Consider the following 26,075-nt stretch of genomic DNA (forward strand, 5'->3'; position numbering starts at 1 on the left):
TGTGTGCCCACCAAAGGCACACAGAGTGTTGGAACGCTGCCAAAAGCGAATTGAGCGTGTGTTTTATTATGCTTTCCATCGTACTGTGTGCTGTGTTCTAGAGCCAGTTTCTCTTGGGGTCTAGAAGCCAGACACAATTCAACGCCCAAGACCCAAGGAATGTGAATTAACCGAACACCGAAACCTTAAGGTGAGTTATGAAACATTTTACCATAATTGCTATTGCTAACCGGTCTCTTGTTGATTTGCTCTCTGCCACAACAATGTATCGCTTACTAGGGAAACGTGTACGTTGATTTGTATGTTGGCTCGAAACGCTTATTCACTGTGGAATACCAAAACAAATGGATTGAGTGTTTATTTAATCAACCCTTGAAGAACATGGAAGGATTTAACAATATTTGTACAAGCTCTCCGGTCGAACGTTGGTTTGGTTAGAATGTATTACTTTTATTTATTTTTCAAATGAAAAATTACACACTTAAAATTGCATTTAAATCGTGCCAATCACCGACAAAACAAAAGCATATTTCCACTCATTTACCCCCCGAATACAAAGAACGCGACGCATATTTTCAATTAATTTCCCCGTCTGATTTGTGAATAGGAACGGGAAGCGCGAGGCAAAGAAATTCAATCAAAACCATTCAAACGCCAATCAAGCTGCCAAAATCAAACACCGACCCAACAAACAAACACTCTCATACATACTACATCGTATCGGTAAGTTCTGCCTCTTCTGAAGAAGCCCGGCACGAGGTGACACAAATAAATTGGGAATAGTTTGTGTGGCGCTGGTCGGGCTGCTGTAAAGCGTGTTAATGTGCGCTTACAAAACCCCCCAAAAAAAAAAAAAACACCACTCGATTTAACTTTCTTCATCAAATTTCAATTTTAATGAGTTTTGCCCACAGAAACATGCCCGTCCTTTTCTCATTCTTGCCGCGCGTTTGTTGGAAAGTTTTGATGCAAAAGACGTGCGAGCATCGAACGCGGGCATCAGTTGGAAGCTCTTCAGGTTGCACCACAACCACCACCACCACTTAACTTACCTTCTCAAACTCCTTGCACGGTGCCTGGTGCGAGTATTGTTCCATTTATTGTCATTCAGCTGAATCTAACCGCCGACTTTCCAGAGCTTTCCACCAGACTTGCGTGGCGTTATCAGTTTTCTGCGCTTATCTGCATCAATAGTACACCAAGCACTCACACACACACGCACACAGGCACGCAAACAACTCACTATTCACAGCGTACTTTTTGCATACTAATCACACGAACCACTACACTCTTGCTGCTAATCTAAATGGGAAAGTTTTTCAACATTAAAAACCCATGTTCACTTGCATGTAGGCATTAAACGCTGTACTGCTTTTGCTATCCTCACACAAAATCGATACACTTGGGGAAAAAGAAGCTAGAGAAGTGGCACAAACAGACGCACAGACTGTCGAGGGATATGGAATTAAATTTCTGATTTCCCGACGAGACAAAAACGCACGCTCAAAAGCTCATCTTTCTAAAAAAGATGAGCTCTTCCTTTTCGTTGGATTCGTTTTTTTTTTCACTTCACGGATTGCCCCATCAAATCCCCGTAGGACCAAAAGTTGGACAAAGTCATCCCTAGCAATCAGAACCAAATTCAATCATATCCATATCCGGTTAGTATTAATTTGCTCAATTTTCGACAGGCAACGACCTCGACCGAAATCGAAGCTTTTATTTTAGCTCACCGGTGAAAACAAAAGGCAAAATGAGGAAACCTCGAACCCGGGTTCCCTGTGCCAGAGCTTGGGAACACCGATTTTTCCCTTGCATTCCTTTTTGGCGTTAACTCTCGGCTTTTTGTTTTATCAGTTCAGCTCACTCACACTCCAGTGTCCGTGGTGCTTTACGATTGGGGATGTAATATTTGGATGCGTTATCAGGGAAATTGAGCTGTTGTTTTTTTTTTTTTTTTGGATATCTCTTTTCCGGATGGTGTGTCGTTGTCGCTATGGGTCTGGTAGCTGAGGTAGTGCTGACCTTCAACAACAGTGCCAAAGCCAAAAACCTCAACGCTTCAGCTACCAACTACTAGACCATTGTTTGCAATTGGAAAATCGCATCTGTCAGCCACGACGACGACAAGGACCTTGTAAGTGGTTGTCGTCAGCATTTTGCACGGCGAAACTTGCTTTTCCTCCAAGCCGGGCGTGGTATGCAATGGAGCAGAGAAGACTGGGCAGCCCTCTCGTACTCTGCCTTCCCATTTCCCTCCTAACTACCACACTCACATTGAGATACATACGTTAATTCAAACGCTTACGCTGTACGCGATTCTTCATTGTTTTGGATTGGTTTTGTTTTGCCACATTTGCTCAACGCATTCAACAAATCCAAGGATTTCTTCTTGTTCAGGTCCCTGCTTTCTTTACACCCCTCTGCTCCATATGCCCTTCCCCTCAGAGACTCCCTTTCTGTGTTGTATTTCCTTAAGGCCGCTATTTTTGCTTCCGAACACGAATCGCGTTGTATTTGGCGGTGTTGATGAAAAATTCTTCTTTCGATCGTTTCTTTTTTATTACACTGCGTGAAAGCCAGAAAGATAGCAACAAGAAAGAGAGAGAGAGAGAGAGAAAAAACAACCCAAAAACTAAATGGAAATAAGACATGCTGCCGTATCGCACCAACAACCAAGCGCCAAGTGGAAAGAATTTTCCCCATTTCCCACGATGCACGGGAAGGGTGAAGAATTTTCGGTGAAGGTAAACTCTCGATGTTGTTGCCGTTGACGGCAGTGGCCGATTCGATGGTCGTTAGGATTTTCACTTTTCACCTATATATCTCGTCCACACATGAGCACACACACACACACATCACCCAACGTTCCTTCGCAATTCTGAACCGTCGCGCGAATACTTCCTCCGAGAGGGGAAGGTGTGAGCGGAATTAGGTCCGCTAGGTGGTGCGGCGGTGGCAGCAACTCATGAAGCGCTGAGCACCGATTATTTTTAGCCCCATGGCGGAGATATTTTCGTCCACTACTGGCTATGTTGCGCTTTTTTCACCGATGGCGACGACGACGACGACGACGACGTCACTTTCATATCTTCTGCTTCACTGACAGCGTAGATCGTGTGTGTGTGTGTGTGTGTGTATGTGTGTTTGTGTGCTCACTTTGTATGTGTGTATGTGTATGGTGTGTATGAAAGGGATAGTTTTCTTTCTAGTAGATGCTCCGCCGCTGCTTCCTCCACCAATCAATTTCCGATTCACCATCACCACCGTAAAACCGATCAGTTTGCCGACATTTCCGATTCCGTTTGATCACTCGTCCGTGCCCATTTTTTCGACAGTGAATCGTTGAAACAACTGGCTACTGTCTCGTGTGTAACGGCAATCCTTTCCAATGGTTCTATTTCGAAAGCATCCAGCCATGCAATGCCTGGAACGTTTCACTCGTCTTACAAGCACACGACACACGAGTGAAGGAGTCGCGCACCACTTCGCACCACTTGCCGCGTACAAAGAAACCGAAACCAGCCACGTTCGTCCACGCGAAACGAAGGAAAAGCGGGAACATGGAGCCGAGTGGGGGAGACTGTCTAGCTCCCCGTCAGTTCACCGACCAGCGCCGCACGAACCAGCTGATAAAACTCTCGCCCCAAGAAGTTTCGAATTCTTGACACACTTTTCTTCCTCTCGATGTAAGCGAGCAGCTCGCGCTCTCTATCCCGTCCATCCTGCTGGAGTCCCTCGTTTCGCGTGTTAAAGTGTCTAATTCGGCACAAAGAACGGCACTACCATCCCCGTCAGCAGCAAGTACGGAATAGATTAGACACACAGACCAAAGAGGCACACAGTAGCTCGCACACTGCTTGCTAAAGAGTTCTTCGGCCAGGGTTGCGTGTGTTAACTGAACTTCCTGCTTCAACCTAGAACACCGTCTCAAATGTACACACGAACCACTGCCAGGGATCGGGGATGGGTCGCGGGCAGAAAACTGGACACAAATGAACGTACAAAAGCCGCACTCACCGCTCACTTGGAGTCAACTTCATCTACAAGAGCTTTTCAGGCGGAAGATTGGAGGATGTTCTCACACCGCCACACACTTCGGCACTAAGAAAAGCGAAAGCGCACACAAACACACACACGCGCGGTCGCGGTATTGTGGTGCTTGTTTATTGTCACACTACCCCAGTAGCAGCAGCAGCACCAGCAGCAACGACAACCGTCCCGATGGTACAAACGGCAGCGAATTACCTTCAGAATGCTCGGTCAGAGTGGAAATGACATCGGTTGCGAGCGCGCACATTCACTACACCGTCGAAAGAGCGCGTAAACCAACTTCAACCTGCATGTCCTGTTCGGTTCGGTTCGGCACACGAACTGTAACAGTGAGCGTCGGCGCTAGGTGAACCGAACTCCGTTCACTCACTGCTGCTCACTATGGAGGAGCATTGGTTTGACAGATCGAACGACGAGAACAATGACGTGTGGTTGAGCATGATGATGGTTGACGATGGTGATGATTGCCTTCATTTGTGTTCATTGTGTACGCTCCAAGTGACATTAAAAAGTCAAAGGCTCACCACGTACAAGCACAGTGGCTGGAAGAACGCTGCGATGGGGGTCATCGTTCAAAACAAAGTCCTTTTGCCACATAATCTTCACATCCTCTCTCTCTCTCTCTCTCTATCTTTTTCTCTGATACGCAAACACACTAATCCTTTGAGGTTTTCCACCGTACTACATTGCAAACAGCTTCCGATAGGGAGAAAAAGTTTACAATTGTCCAGATATGACGTCACCCAAGTTTAGGTGAGAGTGTGATATCTCTCGTCTCGTCCCTGACAAGCACTATAGTTTTTTCCCCCCTTCGTGGACTCTTATCATATGAGTAAAACTAGCATTTAAGTCCACGCACGAGTGTGTCATCCAAAGAGGAAAAGAGACTCGGAGAGAAAGAAAATATGCAGCGTAGTATAGTAGCGTAGCGAACGAGTAGTAGAGTTGTACACGGACCTGCCGGGAATTGGTTTCAATTTTCGGGGAATCATTTTGCGACCGGCATTCGCCATCGTACACCCATCGGATTCTCGGAACACCCGAGAGCGGTTAACTAATACCGTACATTTACACTTTGTAGTAGCATGGTTTAAAGTAGCAGCGAAAGAGAGACAGCAAGAGCGAGTGTCTGGTCGAGGGCGGAAATGGCATCTGGGACAGCGACTCCTTTTTGGGTGAGTGCATTTGACACTCAAGAGAAAAAGAAAATTAGAAAAATACATGAAGAAAAATGGGCCACAACATCGCCACAAAACGCACTCCAGGACCACGAGCGTGCTGGTACGTTGGAGTTGTTTCACTCCCTGACAGAGTTTGATAAATTTGTCTAGGGATTTTGTTGGTGGTAGGCGATCGTTTACTTCGTTCGGTTTTTTTTTTTTTTTTTTTGAAGGGAAACATATTTGCTGTCTTACCTGTTTTGGGTAGGTGTTTCAAAGCCGTCAAGAGCCAAGTGTTTGAAGTGGTGGCACTGTTTAGCACTCGGTACACACGGTTCACTTACACTCCTGCAGACTTCGTGTTATCATCATTTATTATTTTGCTCGAGCGCTAAACGCGAGACAGCTTAATATCCGCACCGCTGACAGGCACAACAAACGCTTAACAAGAACCACCTGCCGGATCGCTGGCTGGTACCGCAAAGTAAAGAGCCTATGCGATCCAATGAGTAGGAAAGCAAACATTCTTTGTACGGAGAAAATTTACATTTTATTTTGTGTATTTGTTGTTTGCAGCAAACGTTTTCACATCATAAATCATGATGGGTGTTATGCAAAGAAGGAATCGTTAACTGCCAAACAATGCGGTTGAATGTTGACTCGTTTACCTTTTCCATTACTTGTATTACAATCGTGAAATGTTGTCATTTTAAGGTATAAAAATCGGTTCACAAGCTGTTTAAACAGCATCATTACCTAAAAGGATTAAGGGAAAATCAAATGGTAACTATCCAAAACGCGAACTATTCTATTCCTGGATCAATCTTTTTTCCTTTAACACAAACTTTAATCTACCCTAAAATTTACGGGAACATTACACACCATTCCCAGCACACAAACACACCGTCAATTAAACTTTTCTTAAGCTACACACCTATTGTGCACCGTTCATGTGAATGGTTGTCCGTTTACAGCCTCATTAAATGGAATCTTCTCTCCCCGAAAATGCTCCCGAACTCTTTAAGGTCATTTAAGCGAGAAGAAAATCCCCCTCCCTCTACAACCAGACCAATGGCGCCCGCCCGACCGGGAATTGCCGTTGGGTTTATTAATATTTCTCCGTACGCACACAACACGCCGACGAACAACAAGAAAAGGCCATTTGTGTAAACAATCAACCGAGCGCGCAGACATTGTGCAGACCTTGCCATGTTTTTTTTTTGCATGCATGTGGAAATCATGCCTGTGTGGATCCCGCTCTCTGCGTGTTTCTGTATGTATTTCATGCTTCTGGGTGAGCACGCGCGCGTGTACATGTTGATACTGCTTGTCTCCATTTCATTGCGCTCATTACTCTTCTTGTCCTCGCGAGTAGCCTCCTTTATCCCTTACCATGGGTTCGGGCTCAAACTCCTCTGACTGGGTCAAGGAAGGTGTTGAGATGAAGGAACGTCGTAAAAATTAAAACATACTCCCACCGTTTTCCTCCCCCTCGCTGCCTCGTTGGTACGAGACGAATTCACGGCCATTTGGCCAACTGTTTGTTGCTCTAAGCGGCGCATATCATGTAGAGCTAGGAAGCAGCAACACATGAAGACATGAAGATCCAGCACATTTCGCAAACATCGGTTGAAAGATTAAGGATCGCAGGCACAAGATTAGCAACATCTTTTTCATCATCATCCGTACCGAAGATTACCGCACTTTACCGGGTCATCGGGGTCTAAAGCTTTGGAAGGACATTTCGTATTATTTATACTCTTCACGCTTGATTCACACAGTTTTTCACTATAGCTCAGTTTTTTTTATTGTAAAACTACTTAAACACCGGTAGAAATCAGTACGATCAGTACAATTTCTACAAACTACCAGGCGCCTCCATTGATTGCACGTAAAACGTGTCTCACGCAAAATTACTCTTTAGGTCCCCATTACACAAAATTTGCAACAATTTTAAACGGCATGTTTGTGGTCAGGGAACAAAACACTGCGCGTCTCCGCTTACGTCTCGGTACAGCAATTAATTAGCCGTCCTCCAACGCCACGTCTTTGCCAAATGGAGAGAGCCCGCACAATTTCCAATGATCAAATTTCGTGCAACCATTACACATCCCATAAAACACGATCGTACCGATCCCTTTGCCTAGCCCGGCTTCCTTTCCCCTTCACGCATTTATTCAACACCGGTGGCCATCGTCAGTTTCGTTTGCGTAAACAACAGCTCAAAATTCGTCGATTTCTAAATTCGTTCAGCAATTTGCGTGTTATGGCATATCCGTTTGCGGCTTGTAATTCAAATCCGGCTGCGGAAAGCAGTACCGTACCGAATATAAACGCAAAATTTCGGTTAAAGCAAAACCTTGATAACCCGCGTGGAATGGGTGTGCAAAAGATTTTAATCACCTTCCTCGTGTTCGTTTCGATAGTCGTGAGTTTCTTCTTCAATTTTTTTTTCAATATGTCTTACTCCAAACGATGATGGTGGTCTGCAAAAAATGCACTGCCCAGTAAGTAGTTAGCTCGCTCCCTACACGATATTATGCTCTCTGTGTGTGTGTGTGTGTGTGTGTGTGTGTGTGTGTGTGTGTATGTGCCAAAGCGAGTTTATCTGCTTTTTATTCACACCTTCGATTGACTGCGAAGTGTTAACGTTATCTGGCGCTTTCCTAAAGAAAATACAGCTACTTTCGTGTTTCGCAAGCTGGCAATGTTTACGCTCATTTGAAAAATTACTTGCACCACACCAGAGAAAAGATGCACGAACGGCACGAAACGAAACTCTGGTGCAATTAAACTTTTATCGTTCACAGCTAATTGAACTGCCAAATGCGCCAATCGGTGGATGCAGAAAAAATAAATCAGCTGCTAAATTTGTGAGTTTCTTCCCGCGCACTCGTTCCCAGTGCATTTCAACTGAAAGCAAATGCAAATACTGAACAGGCATCGATGTTTGTCTTGCATCTTGCACAAGATTAACTAGGCGCCTCCATTAAGTGAAATTAATTCTCACATTGCTTTAACTTGGTTTAAATTGATGAGTAAAACGACGACTCCACTGATGGTTTGTGTAAATTGTTTCAGAAAATTCCCATAATTGGATTCAACATCAATCCCTTAGTAGAGTATCATCTAATTGGGACTATGAGATCGAAATATGGTGGCTTTCCTGGTTTTCTTCTTGGCTAAAAGAACTTCTAGGTCACGCCGGCCATTGAATGACTTACAAGACTTGCTGATGGTTGGATAATCAGAACGGCGCTGCTGTATTAATTTATTAACTATACGCAACTGGAACTTCAGTCCTGTGAAAAGAAAAACGATCAGCATAATAATCCCTGATTGCAATATGTCAATTAATTCGTGATTTCCCAGGCGTAAAAAAATTATATAAAGTAATTCTTAAAATTGCCATCAACACCGAGACATTACAACGAACGCCCTACTACAATGTTTTAATGGCACATTTTTTTCATTATTTGTTTTTTTTTTTAGTTCAATTAACTAAACGAACAAACAACCATCTCATTTAATGCGGCAAGACAACTTAATTTGCCATAATTAGAACGACCATGCGCCTCCATCATACTTACACTTTGTAATTCCCACCGTCAGATGGCGGAAGTGTGACAAATGTTGAATCGGTTGGACAAAATAATCCACCAAGTAACAGTTCCCCGGTTTCTAGCACACGAACACACACACACACACACACACACACACACACACACACACACACACACACACACACACACACACACACACACACACGTTTGCCTTCGTATTTGGCAGATGTTTCAACTTACGAACTCAGTCTCTTTCACCATCCTACTTTGCGAAGGGGGGGGCGGTGGTCACTCGTCGCTATCCGACGCGGTGCACCGATGCGGATGTAGGAATATGTCGCTGATGCAAGACAAGCCAAGCATTCCATTGCGTTTTCCAACATCTTACACCATCTTCTATTTATAACCGGAACCGGTTCAACGAACTGCACGCGTGTTAGGTGGTTTAGTTTTAGTATTTCCACTATGGAGAGCACACGGCATTTCTAATCCGAATGCTCCATCTCTCTCTCTCTCTCTCTCTCTCTCTCTCTCTCTCTCTCTGCCTCCTTCTCATTCACATTGGTAAGATGACTATAGAAGACTGTCAGGCATCTAAAAAAATCTTCATTTGAACATATTTTTTGAACATTTAAAAATTTGCAATAAATATGATAATTTATTTATTATTTATTAAATTCAAATTGTCTGCCTCTCCGGGCTACACAATGTATTTGCTTAAACTAGGGTAGGGGGGGGGGGGGGGTATTATGATAAGGAGTCATTAGAGGTAAACGATTTTTATAAAGGAAGTGGGAAATAGGAAAGTTGAAGTTGAACAGCTCGTGATCTCTGCTGAAAGAAATGCAACGCCTTAACCAAGGATTATTCTGGCCAAAAACCGAACAGCGGGAAGAGATAAATATGGGTGGTCTATCACGAAGTCTACGAGAAGGGACATACCGGGGCATATAAGATAGAAATGAAGGAACGTCGAATTTAGACGAAAGGATACATGCGATGAAGTAGGACTGCACGTGCGAATGGTGGGATCTAATATCTATTAAACCCAACATACGGCAGCGGAGAGAATATGCGGGCACAGGGACGATATAGCCGTGAAGAAATCTACGGACAGTGAGGCGCGTAAACTTCCTCTGAACTCTCTCTATTCTCGGCATAGCGGTTTCTCCAGCTAGAGTCAACACTACGCTTGCATAATCCAGAACGTAGCGAACCCAGCAACAGTAAAGTGACTTTAAACATAAAGGATCTCTGATCTCAGAAGCCATGCGCAAAATTAGGCCTAGTGCTCTATTAGCCTAATTAACTACATGGTTAATATGTTCATCGAACGAAAGTCCCTCATCCAACCAGATCCCAAGATCTTTCACGGTGGTTACGCTACTTTTTTAGATGCCGCATAAGGAGTAGTCCCATAACAACCGACCAGCAGAAGGCCTCCCGAAAGAGATGACACAGAGGACCAACCCATTATTCAAACACCAAACAGAAAAGTCACTAAGAGAACGTCGGAGAGATCGACAGTCGGCAGAAAGACACGAACACGGCAAGAAAGATATTGATATCATCAGCAAAAAGAAGGTGTCCATCAGTTGGAAGAGCATTGATGCAGTTATTGATGAATAGGGTAAAAAGGATAGGACTAAGTGCACTTCCCTGAGGAACGCCAGACAAGCCCACAAATGACGATGAATACGAGTGATCTAATCTGACTGAATAAGATCGATTCGAAAGAAAGGACCCGATCCAGGACAAGATTGGTCCTCCAAACCCAAGTTTCTCCAATTTTGCAAGCAGTAGGTCATATGGGAAACTATCAAAAGCTGCTTTGAAGTCAGTATATATAGTGTCTACTTGACGTTAACAATGTTGGACATAATAACAGGCACAAAACACATAGGATTTGCCGAAGTCGTTTGGGCATAAAGCCACGCTGGCGCGGAGAAATGCAATTATACACTACAGGAAGGATAAAGGATTGAACAAGGGATTCACACACTTTGGACATAGCACAGATCTCTCTTTTTTTAAAAATCGGAAAGATCCAGGCCGTCTTACAGACGGCTGGAAAACTTCCCTCTCTGAGCGATCTTGAAAAAAGACGAAACCAAATTGGGACAAAAATTGGACAAAAGACACTTGAAGGCATGCCATCTGGCCCGGGTGAGGAAGTTAATTTTAGTTGCTTTAGAGCTTTTGAACCATACTTTTCAACATGAAACTCCAATATTCTTACCAGTCATAATCGGACACAAATAAATAAAATCACCTTTAAACATTTTTTTTCAAATAAAATTTTCAACACCAACATTTCGGATCCCAACACTATCGAAAGAATAAAAGAAAACAACTCACATTAAAAGTAGTTTCATTTTAAAATATCCGTCCTTGTTTTTTTGTTTCTGTTTTTTTTATACCGCCACATATATAAGTATATATATGTATTATGTGTTTGTGTGTGTGTGTATGTATGTGTACGTATGTATATATAATATATTGGTTTTTTGCATGTATATATTCATTTTTTGTTACCTTCCTTGGTTTTACACAGTTTGTACACATATCAGTTGTATTCATTTGCATTCGCACAATTTGCGGGTTGCATTTTTTGCCATGCATTATGGAGTCAGCTGTTGGTGCGCTTTCGACTGTATCCGATGCTAATCATTTGCCATTTGCAACCCTCCTCACACACACACACACCGTCCTCCTTGCGGTCCTTCTCTCTAGATGGTGTACACCTAAACAACATCCGGTACTATCAGTATGTTTGATTTGTGTGGCAATCTGGCTACCAGTGCTAATGTCCAGTGAGCGCTAGGATCTATTAGTTTAGAGCGGTATGTTATGATTTGTTTGTTCTTGTTTGGTTTATACATATTCTACGTTGAATGACTCTTGGATATAGAGCGCTATTTATGCGTACACATTCGCCCTTCTCATTCGCTAACTGCTTTTGATTCCTTGTTTGCACATGTTACTGTCTATTACTGGTTTTTAGTCTGTTTAGTTCATGCTATCCTGTATTGGTTTTTTACTAGTTACTACTCTTCACCGTTTCCGTCACATACCATCGCCCCACAATAGCCGGTTGCTGCTGTGTATGCCGGGGTATTGTACAATGAATTCATTTACTGTCCAATAATAGTTTGGTACCGCCGCTACTGCAGGGCATTTTATACACAGCTTCGCTCTAATGATCTGTACTTTGATTTCATGCTTTCAACACGTGTACTAATTCGCTGTTTAAGCCGCACACTCGGAGCTGAGCTTCTTCTACGACCTGCACTTTATATACTGAACGATCATAAGAAGATTCAATTACATGGGTGGAAGATTTTCATTTATCATCTATTACACTCTAGGTGTGGTTCGTCTGCAATGCAATCCCCGATACGAAGAAGAAAAGGTGTGAAGAAAGAAATCAATGTTATCAGTAACAAAACAAACACAAGTGTTTTCAAATCAAAGCGGCAAACACAAACGCACAATCTATATTTAAACATATACGCTAACGCAATTTTTGGAGAAGACAAACAAAAACATAACCACAACCAGCAGGCAAATTTGAACGACTTAGAAGAAGTGGTTTTTTTTTTTCGTGCCCACCATTATTAAGTAATTCATTGCTGGCAGACTGGTTGTTTCATGTTCTTTTACCTAGTAAAGTACGTATGTTTGGGTATTGTTTCAATTCGTTCCGAGCCATTTGAGAAGACAGGAGTTTGTAGTGTGTAATATTTCTTCAGCTATTACTAGAAAAGAACCCGTTTTGTGTGCGTGTGTGTGTGTATATGAGTGATGGTAAGTAACAGTTTGTGTAATACAACAATTTGCATCATTGTATGAATTATTTCTCTACCCGGTCAATAGCTTTCTCTTAGTGAACACTGTGTATCGGAATATCGAGAAGTGACTTGCAGCACATTTCTCTCAATAGTTTTTTTCAATACGTTTGCTAGTGTTATGTATACTGTATGTTTTGTTATTCACATTTACTCTGTTTATTGTGTTACGTTACTTTTGCTCTACGTATAATACAATGCCCTAGCTTATACATGTAATGTAGGCTTACATATGTATCGCGCTTGTTTGCTTTGTCTAAAGGACGAATTGTGTAGGTTTTTGTATCTCATCTCTTCTCACGTCATGTGTGTTTGCCAAATTTTTAACAATTAATTACTATCGTTCTATTTTGCAGGAAAACCATTCCCCCGATAGGCCCCTCTACGCATCTTCTGCGGCTGCTTTCCTTTCGGACACAACGGACACACTGTTGTGCTGTTGTTGTATTGTGTATGATGGTGTGTCTACCCTTGATTTGATTTCCCTCCGCATTCTGTTGCTGCAGCTGTGTTCTGTTTTACGAATAAACATTCGAATATCCCTGTATATTTGAAATTTCCTTTTGCGAAAGGACGATGCTTCACGTGCTTTCTGTTTTATAATAACACTTCAGCAGTCAGCCATTATCAGCCACGCTTCTTCTCTTCTCCATAGTACCGTTTTGATCATGTTTAATGCTTGTAAGCTGGTTTAGTACAGCAGCTTTCATATCTCCTTTTGTCGGTGATTTTGTGTTCTTGCATTTTTTTGGGGTCTATATCCAAAAGGTCATCGCTTTGCTATGGCCTAAGCAAATTATGCAAAACAAAAAACACACACACACACACACATACACCCAACGTTCACATCAAATAATTACCATTACACTCTCCACAACAGCATATCAACGCCGATTTACTGTAGTTACTTTCTTTCGTTAAGTTTCTTCGCGCCTGCCTTTCTTTTCGCCTGCCAGTTTGATTGATGTTGTTATCGTTTATCAACGTAACCGGATTCATACTTGTAAACATAAAACCCTGTCTTTTTCTTTTTCAACAAACAAAACAAAACTCAGGATGATGCATTACACCATTAGTTGTTAATACTTTGCGTGATGTTTTCGACTTTTATTGTTACTTTCGGTCGCGTGTCGTCGTCCACTTTACGATGATCAGGTTATGAAATCTTTTGGAGTTTCAATTACTTTTTTCTTTACATACTTAAAACTTGCACAACTCACACGTTAATCGCGATCCTACACAGGAACAGGAAGTGAATGGATTTTCCAATCAAATGTTACGCACACACACACACACACACGTCGTCGCCCACATTCCTCGATCTTTATAGTCGCCGCCCCCTAATGGCTGATATAATCTATAAGTTTTCCGGGAAGCTGCGCATTCTCAAGAGCGCATTCGATTCGATTGTTATAAAAATGAAATGGAAGAAACTATAGTCGAAGAAGACGTCGTCCTCTGTCTGCCTTCCCCTGCTTGCTTTTTAGCTATGTTTTTAATCTCAAAAATGATTCGCTTCGATCTTGCAGCATGCGTGTTGGAAAACATACTTCCAGCTCGCGCACAATAATAATAATAATAATAGAATAATGACAAAAAAAGTAATATAATAAATCAATAGATATTTTTCGCATAATAGCACTAATAGGTAATAATAGAATATATGTATACATATAACAGCAGAGCACGTTAAGCTTTTCGCGCATGTCCCCCATTCCAATGGGAGATGGAAGATGGATTTTAGGACCGCCATAACGGCCAACAGCGGGAGAGCGAGAGAGAGAGAGAGAGAGAGGTAAAAGCGTTATGAGAAACGAAGAAAAACACCAAGATTGGTGTTCCGAATTTTCATGAAGCTTTCTTTTACACTAAAACTAACGCTGATCATCCTCTTTCATCGATCTCTTCAGTTTCACAGATGCTCGTGTGTGTGTCTCTCTCTCTCTCTCTCTCTCTCTCTCTCTCTCTCTCTCTCTCTCTCTCTCTCTCTCTCTGTGTCTTCTGTGCTTTCTATCGTGTGTTCTCAACTAAATAAACCTAACACCGTGTTTTTGATGTAATGAGATTATTGTTTGCCTTCTGAACTAGTTTCTAAACAAAATCATAATAATTCAGTCCGTTTCGTTTGATTATATACTTTCCGTGCAACTGGGGCACGTCGCCACTCCACAGCGCACCGTTGCATCGGCCAATCTAATTGTCAAGCAACGGGCACATATACCCACAACACACACGGGGAGACCATTTCTAATTGCAAAGGGAGAGGGGAGGCCGCCGCCAGTTGATTTTCTTATTTTCTCTTTTATTATAAAAACAAAAGTTACCCTAAAGTGTGTGTGTGTGTGTGTGTGTTTTTCTTTGCTCCTCGTTTAATCGATAAATGGAATGCGCAGTCGTGTAAGTAACAAAACCTTTCATTTGTTGGAGATTAAAAAGAAAACAACGAAACACTATCAATCTGGCACTATTCCACCGGCCTACCCACCTCTCGTGCAACGATCGTGTGTATGTGTGTGTGTGTGTGTGGTACACTTTTTACAACATGCATTCCCGATCCTGCCCTATCATTTACATATGATTCTACAGACCATACTTGCTGTGTCGCGCTCATCTTATCTACCTCCTTCTTGATGATGCTGATGGAAAGGAGCTCCGCGTGTGGACGTGGATAACTCCTGCTCTGGTTTTTTTTTGTTATTATAAGGCGAATAATGGTTTAAACGTCCGCAAAAACATTCCGCTGTACACTGGACGACTCAACATGGCGATGACTGCCATCTACCACCCTCGTTTTGGCCATTCATTGCTTCGCCCGACCTCCTTGTCCTCCTCTCTCTTCTTCTTCTTCTTCCTTTTTTTTTCTCTCTCTCTCTCTCTCTCTCTCTATCTCCTCTGCACACACAGCACACTTGTTTTTAGCTTCCCTATCAACAGTATCTCTAAAAGTTTATTGTTTCGCTCAGTTTTTTTTTTGTGTTTTGTTTTTGCTAACTTTATACCTTCTTCAATCGCAAAATTACGGACGCGCCTTTTGCCACACACCTTCCTCTAAATCCGTTCCAATGTGTTCCATTCTGTACACCATCATCTCGCAAAAAGGAGAAGTAGTAAGCCTTTACTAAACAAGAGATAGCTTTAGCAATTTGATTCACTATCGCTACATTCCCAAAAATGCACCTTACTCTTATCGAACATGGTTACACAGTACATGAGGGATCGGTCTGATCTTCACCATACACAATATTATCATATTTTGATTTGCCATACTCAGACTACTATTATTTTCTTTTACTTCCACGTGGGCATGGTATTATATCGTTTCATTCCGCTTCATACATTCGCGCAGTTCTGATTCTTCTCTCCGTTCAGTCGTCTGATGTGATCATGCCCCATCGTCATAGTGCATTTGCTGATGCTGATGCTGCTGCTGCTGCTGGTGATGATGGTGCAGTGGTTGATGATACATTTGTTGCTGCTGATGAGGATGAGGAAGATGAGGATGATGCTGATGATGATGATGCGACGGATGATCGTGTTCATCGTGCGTTTGCTGTTCCTGCTGCTGTTGTGGATGATGCGTGCCGCCATACCGATGGTGCTGGCGAGAGCGCCGTTGCTTTCAACTTCTATCATTTTCCTGCTTGATGATGTGATACATCGGATGATACTGTGGTTGCTGCTGGATCGGTTGCAACGGCTGCTGATAGATGATGTGATGCTGCTGCGGAATGATGTGATGCTGTATTAGCTGCGGCTGGTGATGCAGATGATGGTGCTGTTGCTGCTGCTGATGCTGCGCCACCACCACGTGCTGCGGCTGCGTAAGTTGTTGCTGCTGCTGATGGTGCAGTTGCTGGTGCGGATGCGTTAGATGGTGATGGGCAGCAGCGTCGACGATGTGAATGCTAACCGGTAGCACTGATGGAGATTGTTGAACTAAATGGTGGGTAATTTGTTGCTGCTGTTGCTGTTGTTGTTGTTGCTGTTGTTGCTGCTGCTGCTGTTGTTGCTGCTGCTGCTGCTGCTGCTGCTGCGTCGGTGTGTTACTTGTAGGCGTCGAGGAGGCCGATAGTGCAGGATTGTAATGTTGCTGGAATATCGGGGGGGGTTTATGGATTCATAATTCATCATTCACGTTTCCGATCATGGGGGATTTTCATTCTTAGATGTTTGCATTTTATTTTATGTGCGCTAATCACTACCCTAATGTATATGTATATGAATGTATTTTGGTATGCACAGTATAGAAATATACATAGTAGCAGGGATAAAGACATTACGATGAATATTACATTTACATATGAAACAGAGCATTGCACGGTACATGATTGCTATATGTGCGTGTGTATGTGTGTATACACTACTTTTCCCTCAAATGGGTTCCACTACCAGAGCTGTTTGATTGACCGTACGTACCACCGTACGTCCGTTTGCACTAACTAAATTCAGCTGTTAGACTAACACACCTACCTTTGTGGAAAGGAGGGAGGAGGGTTGTGGTGGAGGAGAGTTGGGAAGGTAATCTACGTTCTGCAACTAACGGTTGGATATCCGTCTTTCTGACAATAGCTTGTTGAATGTCCTCTCGTTAATACTCTCTTTACTAGGATGGCTTCGAATGTTTATCTCGTAAAATTGAATTAGCTTCTGTTTAATATTTGTGAAATTGATTTCATAAAACAAAACTAGTAAGAAAGCAACGTTTGATTGCTGTAGCGCTGTTGAAATAAATTACAACGCCACCAAATTGCTGCTAGCTGCTGCAAAAGGAAGCCTACATTCATGCACAGCTTCATGAAACGTGTGTATGAGAGTGTGTGCGTGTACAGTGGTCAACGTAAAACGATGGTTTTCATTCAACAATTCAGCTAGTTAAACAGCTAAACAATAAAAGTTACAGAAAAAAGCAAACAAAAAAACTATTGCAATAAAACGAAAGTTTAGAAATACAGTTAAAGTTGCGGGCAAACGGATGAATACCCAGAATAATAACATAATAAAACTTAAAAAAAAAACTAACATTGTATGCACCCTTACAGTTCACCAACCCCGCAAAAAGATGGCACACCACATCGCTGGTTAATGATTAGTAAAGCAAAACAATTGAACAATGCTGCATGCTGCCTCGCTGTGTGTTAGCTAAGTACCATTTACCATAATATAATGTTAGTAGGATGAAACAATGAACCTACTACAACAACGTGTTAGTATATAGAGGAGGATGTTCTTCAGATGCATTAGGAAGGTACCTTTACCTCCATTTTACCAGTGTCGAACTAAAATAAATAGTTTCTAACCTATCCTTACTAGCAAATTCAAATACCTATCATTAAATTCCCGCTTCTTCGCACATTCGAGCTTGACTACCCTTATTTTAATCCTAAAACAACCCAAAATCTACCAAAAAAGTACACGTTTGGACAGAATATTTATAGACATAGCTCGCGCGCTTGATTTGTTTTTTTTTTTTTTTAATAATAACTGTAATTTACCGTGTTCTCGGGACTATGATCGTTATGCTGTGGTTCTATCTTAAACTCCATCTGGGGACTACCGCCAACATTACTGCCACCTGTACCGGCACTTGTGGCGTTGTTGCCGCCACCGTTGGTGCCGCCACTGCCTGCGCCACCACCACCACCACCACCGGTAGCAGCAGCAGCAGCAGCAGCATTGGACGAACTGCCACCGCCACCGCCGCCGCCGCCTCCCGAGCTGGGCGTATCGTATTTGCCCCGTTTGAACCGACCGTACAGTGAGCTGTACGGTAGGTTATAGTGGATGGCGGCTTGATTGATCGACATGTGTCCTTGTCTGATGGGTGTAGAGTAAATTAAAAAAAAAAAATTAAGTAAATAAATTGTTTGTTTAAACCCCTCTCTCACGTGTACAGCAGATGCGTCTTCAGATTACTTACTTTACAGATTCCAAGGCCTCCATCATTGCATCTTCAGACCAGGGCGTCGGATTGGAACGGGACAGTTCGATGCCCTCGCGCTTACAGCGCCCGTACAGCGTACCGGTCGGTATGCCAAACTCTGTACTAGCTTTCTGGACCGAAGTTTGTCCCGCACGGATCGCTTCCAAGGCACGGTCCAGATCCTCCGCAGACCAGGTGGTTGGTGCAGCATTGAAAGGTGCCGCCAGACGGATGCCCTCACGGCGCGCTATCTTGTACAGCGTGGACGACGGGATGCCGAATGCCTTGGAAGCTTTGTTGGCGGAGATCGTACCCGTCCGCAGCGCTTCCAGGGCGCTGTTGAGCGAATCTTCGTTCCACGTTTTAGACGGACCCTCCTTTTTCGGCGTATCAATGCCAAGCCGATGGGCCCGCTGCCACAGAGTCGTCGATGGAATACCGTACGTAGCAGATGCCTGAAAGAAGCATACATTTCGCTTATTAATGCAACATTCTATGGTGACGCCTAGTTGCATCGCATACCTTCGTTAAGCTCATATTGTGAGAGCGTAGCGCTTCTAGTGCCGATTCCATATCTTCTGCAGTCCACGTTTTCGGCCCAGTTGGCGTTTTTGCTTCGTTCGGGCTAGTCAAATTTGTGTACTGCATCGAGGACCCATCCAGAATGCCAACTTTCGAGTCTTCACTTGCATCCGACTGATACATATCTGTGTTTGTGAGATAGAAATATAACATTTAGACTTACTTCCTTTCCCACGATCGTCCATAAATTCGTCACTACTACTACTACTACTACTACTTACCGCTCATTTGACTCTGGTTCATGATGCCCGAAATTTCTGGCGTTACCACCATGCCGTGCATTGACGATTGATCCTGCTCGACCTCCATCGTTTGATGTTGCTGATCCGCACCATCGCTAAGGTTTTCCTGTTTCAGATTCAGTCTGGGCTTCATCTCCTCGCCGACCGCCGGTGGACCGCCAGCACCATTGCTGCTGTTGGTGGGCGGTCCGGGTGTTACAGAGCCTGCCGCACCGCTACCAGTAACCAGATTCTCCGGATGCTGGCTGGATGACGATGAGGACACGCTTGACGCTGGACTGTGTGTGGTTGGATGGTGCTGCTGTTGCTGCTGATCCATCATCATCACGTGTTGTTGCTGCATGTGCGGTGGCGAGTGTCGCTGGTGATCGTTTTGCTGCTGCTGCTGCTGCTGCTGCGGGGCTCCCGGTGGCTGAGGTGTCTGTCTTTGCTGCTGTTGCTGAGCCTGCTGCTGTTGCTGCTGCTGCTGCTGCTGTAGTAAATGCTGTTGCTGTAGGAGCTGTTGCTGTTGCGCCTGCTGTTGTTGATGCTGATGTAGCTGCTGCTGCTGTTGCTGATGGCTGACAGCGTGATTGTCCAGTTGTACCGCATTGGGAGGATCTAGCGAACGTAACGTTTCGAATTTCACTCGTAAATCACCATCGTTTGGCACAGAATCTGTTCGGAAGCAAGGAATAAACTTCCGATTAGTTTATTCGCAAGTATTCCTTTCTACTTCTAGAGGAAAATCTATGGGACAGCCGGATGGATGCCGATGTTGGGGATGAAATTGCAAAATTTAATTTTATGCTCTTGGGTTCTATTGTTCAGACATTTTACGACAAATTGAATTGTATTATTATCATTTATTTATGCGGTAAAACATTAATCGAAAAAAGCGGAACAAACATTTATTTTACAGCAAGGAATCACGAGAGATGCACCCATGGAAAATATTTAAATTATAAAAATAAAATCTATTTTCAAAGAAAAAGGCCATGTTCTAAATTAAATTATTTATACTATGGTGCCATCATCGTCCAAACCGGCATACTAAAACTAAAAGGAGGATCAGGACAGTACGGGTGAAAATAATAAAAGAAAAAGTTACTAACACTTACTGGACAGGTCACGTGTATCGTGGCTACTGGGCGCACAATTTATATCCACATGCTCTGTCACTGGTGTCGCCGTCGGTGCTGGAGGCTCTGGTGCAAAATCCAAATATCCCATCGGAACTCCCATAACGGAACCACCATTCTACGGAGGGGAAAGAAAAGGTGGAGAAAGAAATGTTCAAGTTAGTACAATAAGTTTTTTCTTCCTTGGAAGTTAGTTCGAGAGCTGTCCTTCGATAGATGGGGGCTTAAAATTTGGCACTTTTTGATCAATTACTGTCCAATATTACTCCCAATGCTAAAAGGACATACTCTCGCAAATCTTCCTTGTTAAGGACCAGGTTTTGCTTTCTCTTCTGCATTGATATTTTACTCACTATTCCAACGCCCATCCCTAGGCTGGCCATTTTGCTTCCGAGAGGATGCTGCTGCTGATGAGATGGCTGATGATGAGGATGATGCGGGTGATGATGATGCTGTTGCTGCGATGGATGGTGATGCTGTTGCTGCTGCTGATAATGCTTATCCTTCGAAGCAGATGTGCTTAGATCGTGCGTTTCCACCACTAACACCGATGACGGTGATCCATCATCGTCGTCGTCGATAAGATGGCCGCCAGGCGTTCGTGGATCACCCGGTAACTGATGATGCAGATGATGCAGGTGCGGATGATGATGATGATGGTGGTGTAGCGGGTGATGATGCTGAGAAGGATGATAAAGACCGCGCCCTATCCCAGATCCTGTCCCTCCTCCTCCTCCTCCTCCTCCGCCGCTTCCTCCTTTGCCCGTACTACAGCCTTTGCCGTTCTCACTGTATCCCGTCGATTGGGAGGAAGACGAACTGTTATTGTTGTTGTTGCTGCCACTGCTACCACTCCCGTGCGATCCTCCTCCACCTCCTGCGGAACCGGAACGGCCACCGCTACTCGTGCCTGATGAGCCGGACGGTGGTGGTGGTGGCGGTGGAGGTTGTTGGTGGTGATGGTGCTGATGGCGGTTGTCCGGTGGCGATCGTGACCGATACGGTTTGTAGCGTTTTAACGCTGGCGAGTAGTCCTGCTCGTACTGTGGTTCGCCAACCTCACACAGGCCTTTAATTTTAAGCTGTTCCGCTGTTCGTAATAAACTCTGCAATGGGAAAAAAGAGACGGAAAACATGAGTTTTAGTGACAGGAATAATTATGAAATGTCTTTCGAAATTGTTCTTAATCGATTTCTATTGAACAAAAGCGAAAAAGTATCTTTGTTTTCCCCAGCTAGATACGAATTGCCAAAAATTTAAGCGAAAATTAATTTTCTTAAACCAAAACAAATGACCTTGCGCACGGTTCTTCCTTCTTCTCTGCCCTTCGAGCCTTCGTAGCTTAATATTTACACGTTCTCATCGCGCACCTTTTCTTCCTCTCAAAGCGACCGAACAAACAGGACCGAGTTCAAACGTGTTTCGGTACACAACAGCCGGAACAGAAGCAATACAAACATACGCAGACGAACGACGGCACAACAACGGAGATGAAGCAGCAAAATAAAACATAAACGTGTGCGCATATATACACACCCCAAAAGGAAACAGATTCAACACGTGCTTTTTTCCCTAGTTCACGCTCTCTTCCCTTTGTCCCCCTTTATTCACATCACCCTGGCGCACCCTGTGGCCCACGAACAAACAGGCAGGCAGGCAGGCAGGGGCAAGGATGGGGCATGTTTTTACAACACACATTTTATGCCCCATATTTTTACGCCATTCATTCCATTCATTCATTTTCATCTTCATTTTAACGCCATCTCGCGTCCCTCGGTCCTACCACCGAACCCACTTTTCGTGTCACGCATAAGCGCCCAGCTCAACACACAACATCATCGCAATCTTCCCCATTTCTCTTTCTAAACACAACACCCAGAGCAGCGGACAGGGCATGCACACACCACCCCTGCTGTCCGGACGACACCTTCTTGTGCGACCTTCCCCACGACGACACGTTGTTCGGGCGTTGTTTTTTTTGTTTTGTTAACGGTCAGTTTGCTTTTTTTAAATATTTATTGCACGTTGCGCCTTCTTTCTCTTTATTGCTCGGTTCTGTTTTGATTCCCAGCATCGTTGCTGTCCGTCCCTCTGTGCACATGTTGCAAGAGCATTTCCGTTTTATGTTGTCTAGGGGCTTATACATGCTGCTGGCAGCATCCTGGTCTAGCCTAGCGTCGTGGGGTGGTGCACTGCATTTAGATTTGTGTTGCTGGTGAAGGTCAATATCAGCTGGTGTTTGCTGTTTTTTTTTTTCCTGCGGTTCTTTATCTTTCGTTCGTTCTTGCGTGGGGAAGGTTTTTTGAGATTTATTTTTATTTTGGCATGTCCAATCACTGTAAATTCAAAAAAAAAATTTTGCAGCACAACAATCAACGCGGCTCCTATCATTTGCATGTTATTTCCGTCCGACACTCGTTGCTTTTGCTCTCTGAGACTGAGATAAGCCTTCGGAGGATGCAATGTGTAACAGCTTGGGGAGTCGTGCTTGGCCTTTTTTTTTCTACACCACAAACCATCACCTACTGGGATGCTGTCAGGTCTGTCAAAACTTAAGAATGCCCCACAGTAAATAGGTCTAGATAACCACAAATGTTATTTAAAAATCCTGTTCCTAGAACAGATTATTAAGTCTTGCCAATAGATCACCAATTTTATATACAGATTATAAACAAATAATACACAAAGGTGTATTAAGGGCGCTAAGTCAACATTATTTACCCTTAGTATAAAAATCGACAAGGAGGAAATGTCCTATCATTATTGTTTCGAAATACGGCACTAAACAGACATTTTAAGACATCCAACAAGACAAAACAAAATTTCCAGCAGCTTTGCAATGCAGCAAATTTGATCAGCTATAGAACAGGCTCGGGTTTAAAGCATTTTCTACATATTCTATGGTCTATGATATTTTTTTCAGAAACAGTTAAGAGATGTAAGTTTGATAGACTGAATACCACAAGAATTCTTTGTAGAATTCTTGTAAAGTAAATCCTCGAGAATACAGAACAATTCCAGATGGATGTCTCTTACTCCCAAGTTTTCAGATAAGAAAGTGTTCCAATGGATTTGTTAATTATTCTTTTTTTATGTCTACATTTAATACTTTTAAAATTAATTACAATGAGGGCTTAAAATTGAGCGGCGAATAAAGTCTTGAAGACCCAAAGCCTCTATAAAATAAATTCAATTGAAATGATTTGCAAGATTGGGGCCAACCATTGATACGATAAGGATTTATTTTGACTGTGAACTACTTCATTTATTGATCGTTTACTTTCCTTAGCCAACGAAACCTGCTTGATTAATGCATCTATCTCCATTTTAGGCTTCTCGTTTGTGATTAGCTTTATTTTAAACCAATTTTCTTGTACATCTCAATGTTGATGCTAATATGCGCTCGCAAGTAAAAGGAAAAACCTCGGCAAGCGGAGGTTTACGGATCATTCAAATCGACCTTGCAGTATGCCGCAAAAAAAAGACAATCCGCTTTACTTCTGCACTGCCATAAACACACAAGTGCATGAGCATCTGTAATATTATCGTATTATTACACTAAAGGACAAACAGCAATAATATGGTACGCCGTAACACACTGCTGATGGGAAGCGAAGAAAAGCGTAAACCAAAACTTACAACTGCAACATTCAAATTTCGGTATCTAGGGGGATGGTAAGGGTAGAATGAAGAAGGTTCTGCACCAACGCCACTCTACGCGAGACGACAAGTGGTAGGGATGATTAAAGAAGAGCAGTAAAGAAAGCGAACCGCAAGAAGAAAACATACAGCCAACCGACGACGACGCCGCCGACCACCAACAAACGAAGCGAGAAGAAAGCTAAAGGAATCATCAGCACACACACACACACACACACACTCATTCGTGCATCGCTCGAGGAAACACAAGCAACGAAACTATCGAAGGAGATAAAAATAAAAGGAAGAGAAAAAAAGCGATCCACCACGGCTGTGCATGTGTGTGTGCGCGTGTACCGACGAGTGCTTTTCAGTAGCTCAGGAGGAGGATGCAGGCACAACGACGACGACCACAACATGAGCGATAGTGTGCAACCCCTCCCCCCCCCCGCCTTGTAGGAAACAAATGGATGCATGGGGTGGCCGGTGGAGCATTTTTTTTCTTTTCCTCACACAGCATTACCAACGCACATCAGCATAGTACTCCCCTCACTCTCCACCCTCTCCTTCTAGACACGCAGCAAACTCCACATCTAGAAGGGGGTGTCAGTGTGTGTGTGGCAAACACACAACGAAAAAAAAGTGCGATTCGAGAGGGGAAAAAATCAAGAACCTCCTCATCATGAGATCTCGAATACAAAAAATACGGCTACTTCCTGCATTCCCTCCCTTAAATCCACCCCCTTTGCAACTGAACACTATTTGCTGAAGCGTGTATTTTTCTTCCTGTGTGTTTGTGCATGTGAGGAGCTGGGATTCTTTTTTTTTTCGTGTATTCCTTTCCCGATTCGAGGCAAGTTCCTTTGCAGCGTCGTGTCTCATTCCTGCACATAACTTATACCCCTGCCGGTGCTGTGCGCACACACCGTGCATACGTGTGTGTGTGTGTGTGCATTTGTTCGAATGTCCCGTTTCTGTGTGTCTCGGGCATGAGAAGATGTTGAATGCCTCACCAACGTCATGGTCTGCGGGCTCGCGGCATCGTCGTCGTCGTCGTTCGTCTTCTGTGGTCCCAAACCCCCCTCCCCCCCCCCCCCCCCCCACTTACCAGCTGTATATCTCTCACTCTCTTCCTTGCGATTCTATCTTCACTGTACGACTGAGCTAAGGGTTCCCCCCATTTGTATGCTCCCGCCAGCACACAGCACTCGCCCTACACCCCCCCCCCCCCTCCAAAAAGTCCTTCGGTCGTCAGGATTCGAGCGAATGAAGTTGATCGAAGGAGAAAAAAAAATGTGACACACGAATATCGTCGGATTTTTTCGATTCTTTCGCTGTTTCCCTCTCACGTTGGCTGCTACCTGCTAGTGGTGAAACAACGATTAAAGCGCGTTTCTTTTTCAACGCTTTTACTCGCCCTTTCTCGTTCTCTCGCACGTGTGGAGATTTTTTTTTCTTGTGTGTGTGCTCCCTTCATAAGGAACACAATACACAGCCAAGCTCGCGTGTTTTCCCGTCTCTAAGGAAGAAGAAGTAAGCACTGCTGCTGCTACTGCTGCTGCTGACATCCTTCTGCATCTCGCGTGATGTTCCTTCTCATTCTCGCTGACACTTGTTTGCTGCTGTCTTTCTTTCGTTCTCGCGCGCCTGCGGCTACTTGTGATTTTCATCCTGATTTCTTTTTTTTTCTTCATCCTACACAACACACAAACTCACACACATCCTTATTTTTTCTACCAGCGTGCTGCCTTTTCTTAGCAAGCCATTGCCTGTTGGCAACGGGATGGAGGAAACGAGAGAAGAAGAAAAAAAAGCCACTCGAAAGCTGCCCAAGTCGGACGTGCCTGGGTGCTGCCAGCCAGTGCGCGCTATCCTACATCCCCCCAGTGCACGTCCGTTTCTTCACGTTCGCTCTCTACACACCCTTCACAACACATCGCTGCTGCT

General features: G+C 43.7%; 1 protein-coding gene across 4 annotated transcripts in view; it reads right to left on the reverse strand.

Annotated features, from left to right (window-relative positions):
• Window positions 1–16,122: 16,122 nt before the first annotated feature.
• The window catches only part of LOC126561474 (AF4/FMR2 family member lilli-like), a 67,619-nt gene continuing 57,666 nt past the window's right edge, over window positions 16,123–26,075 (reverse strand). The window contains exons 3-9 of one of the 4 annotated variants that reach the window (XM_050217642.1): window positions 20,843–21,595; window positions 20,463–20,607; window positions 19,348–20,025; window positions 19,067–19,251; window positions 18,542–18,999; window positions 18,117–18,438; window positions 16,123–16,714 (exon numbers count right to left, since the gene is read on the reverse strand). In XM_050217642.1, coding sequence (XP_050073599.1) covers window positions 16,244–16,714; window positions 18,117–18,438; window positions 18,542–18,999; window positions 19,067–19,251; window positions 19,348–20,025; window positions 20,463–20,607; window positions 20,843–21,595 — 3,012 coding nt within the window. In that variant the 3' untranslated portion in view covers window positions 16,123–16,243. The remainder of the gene's footprint in view (window positions 16,715–18,116; window positions 18,439–18,541; window positions 19,000–19,066; window positions 19,252–19,347; window positions 20,026–20,462; window positions 20,608–20,842; window positions 21,596–26,075) is intronic. The other 3 variants (XM_050217645.1, XM_050217643.1, XM_050217644.1) reach the window with 3 other exon arrangements.

The sequence above is a fragment of the Anopheles maculipalpis genome, chromosome 3RL (genome assembly GCF_943734695.1).
Source record: "Anopheles maculipalpis chromosome 3RL, idAnoMacuDA_375_x, whole genome shotgun sequence".
NCBI classification, from domain to species: Eukaryota; Metazoa; Arthropoda; class Insecta; order Diptera; family Culicidae; genus Anopheles; species Anopheles maculipalpis.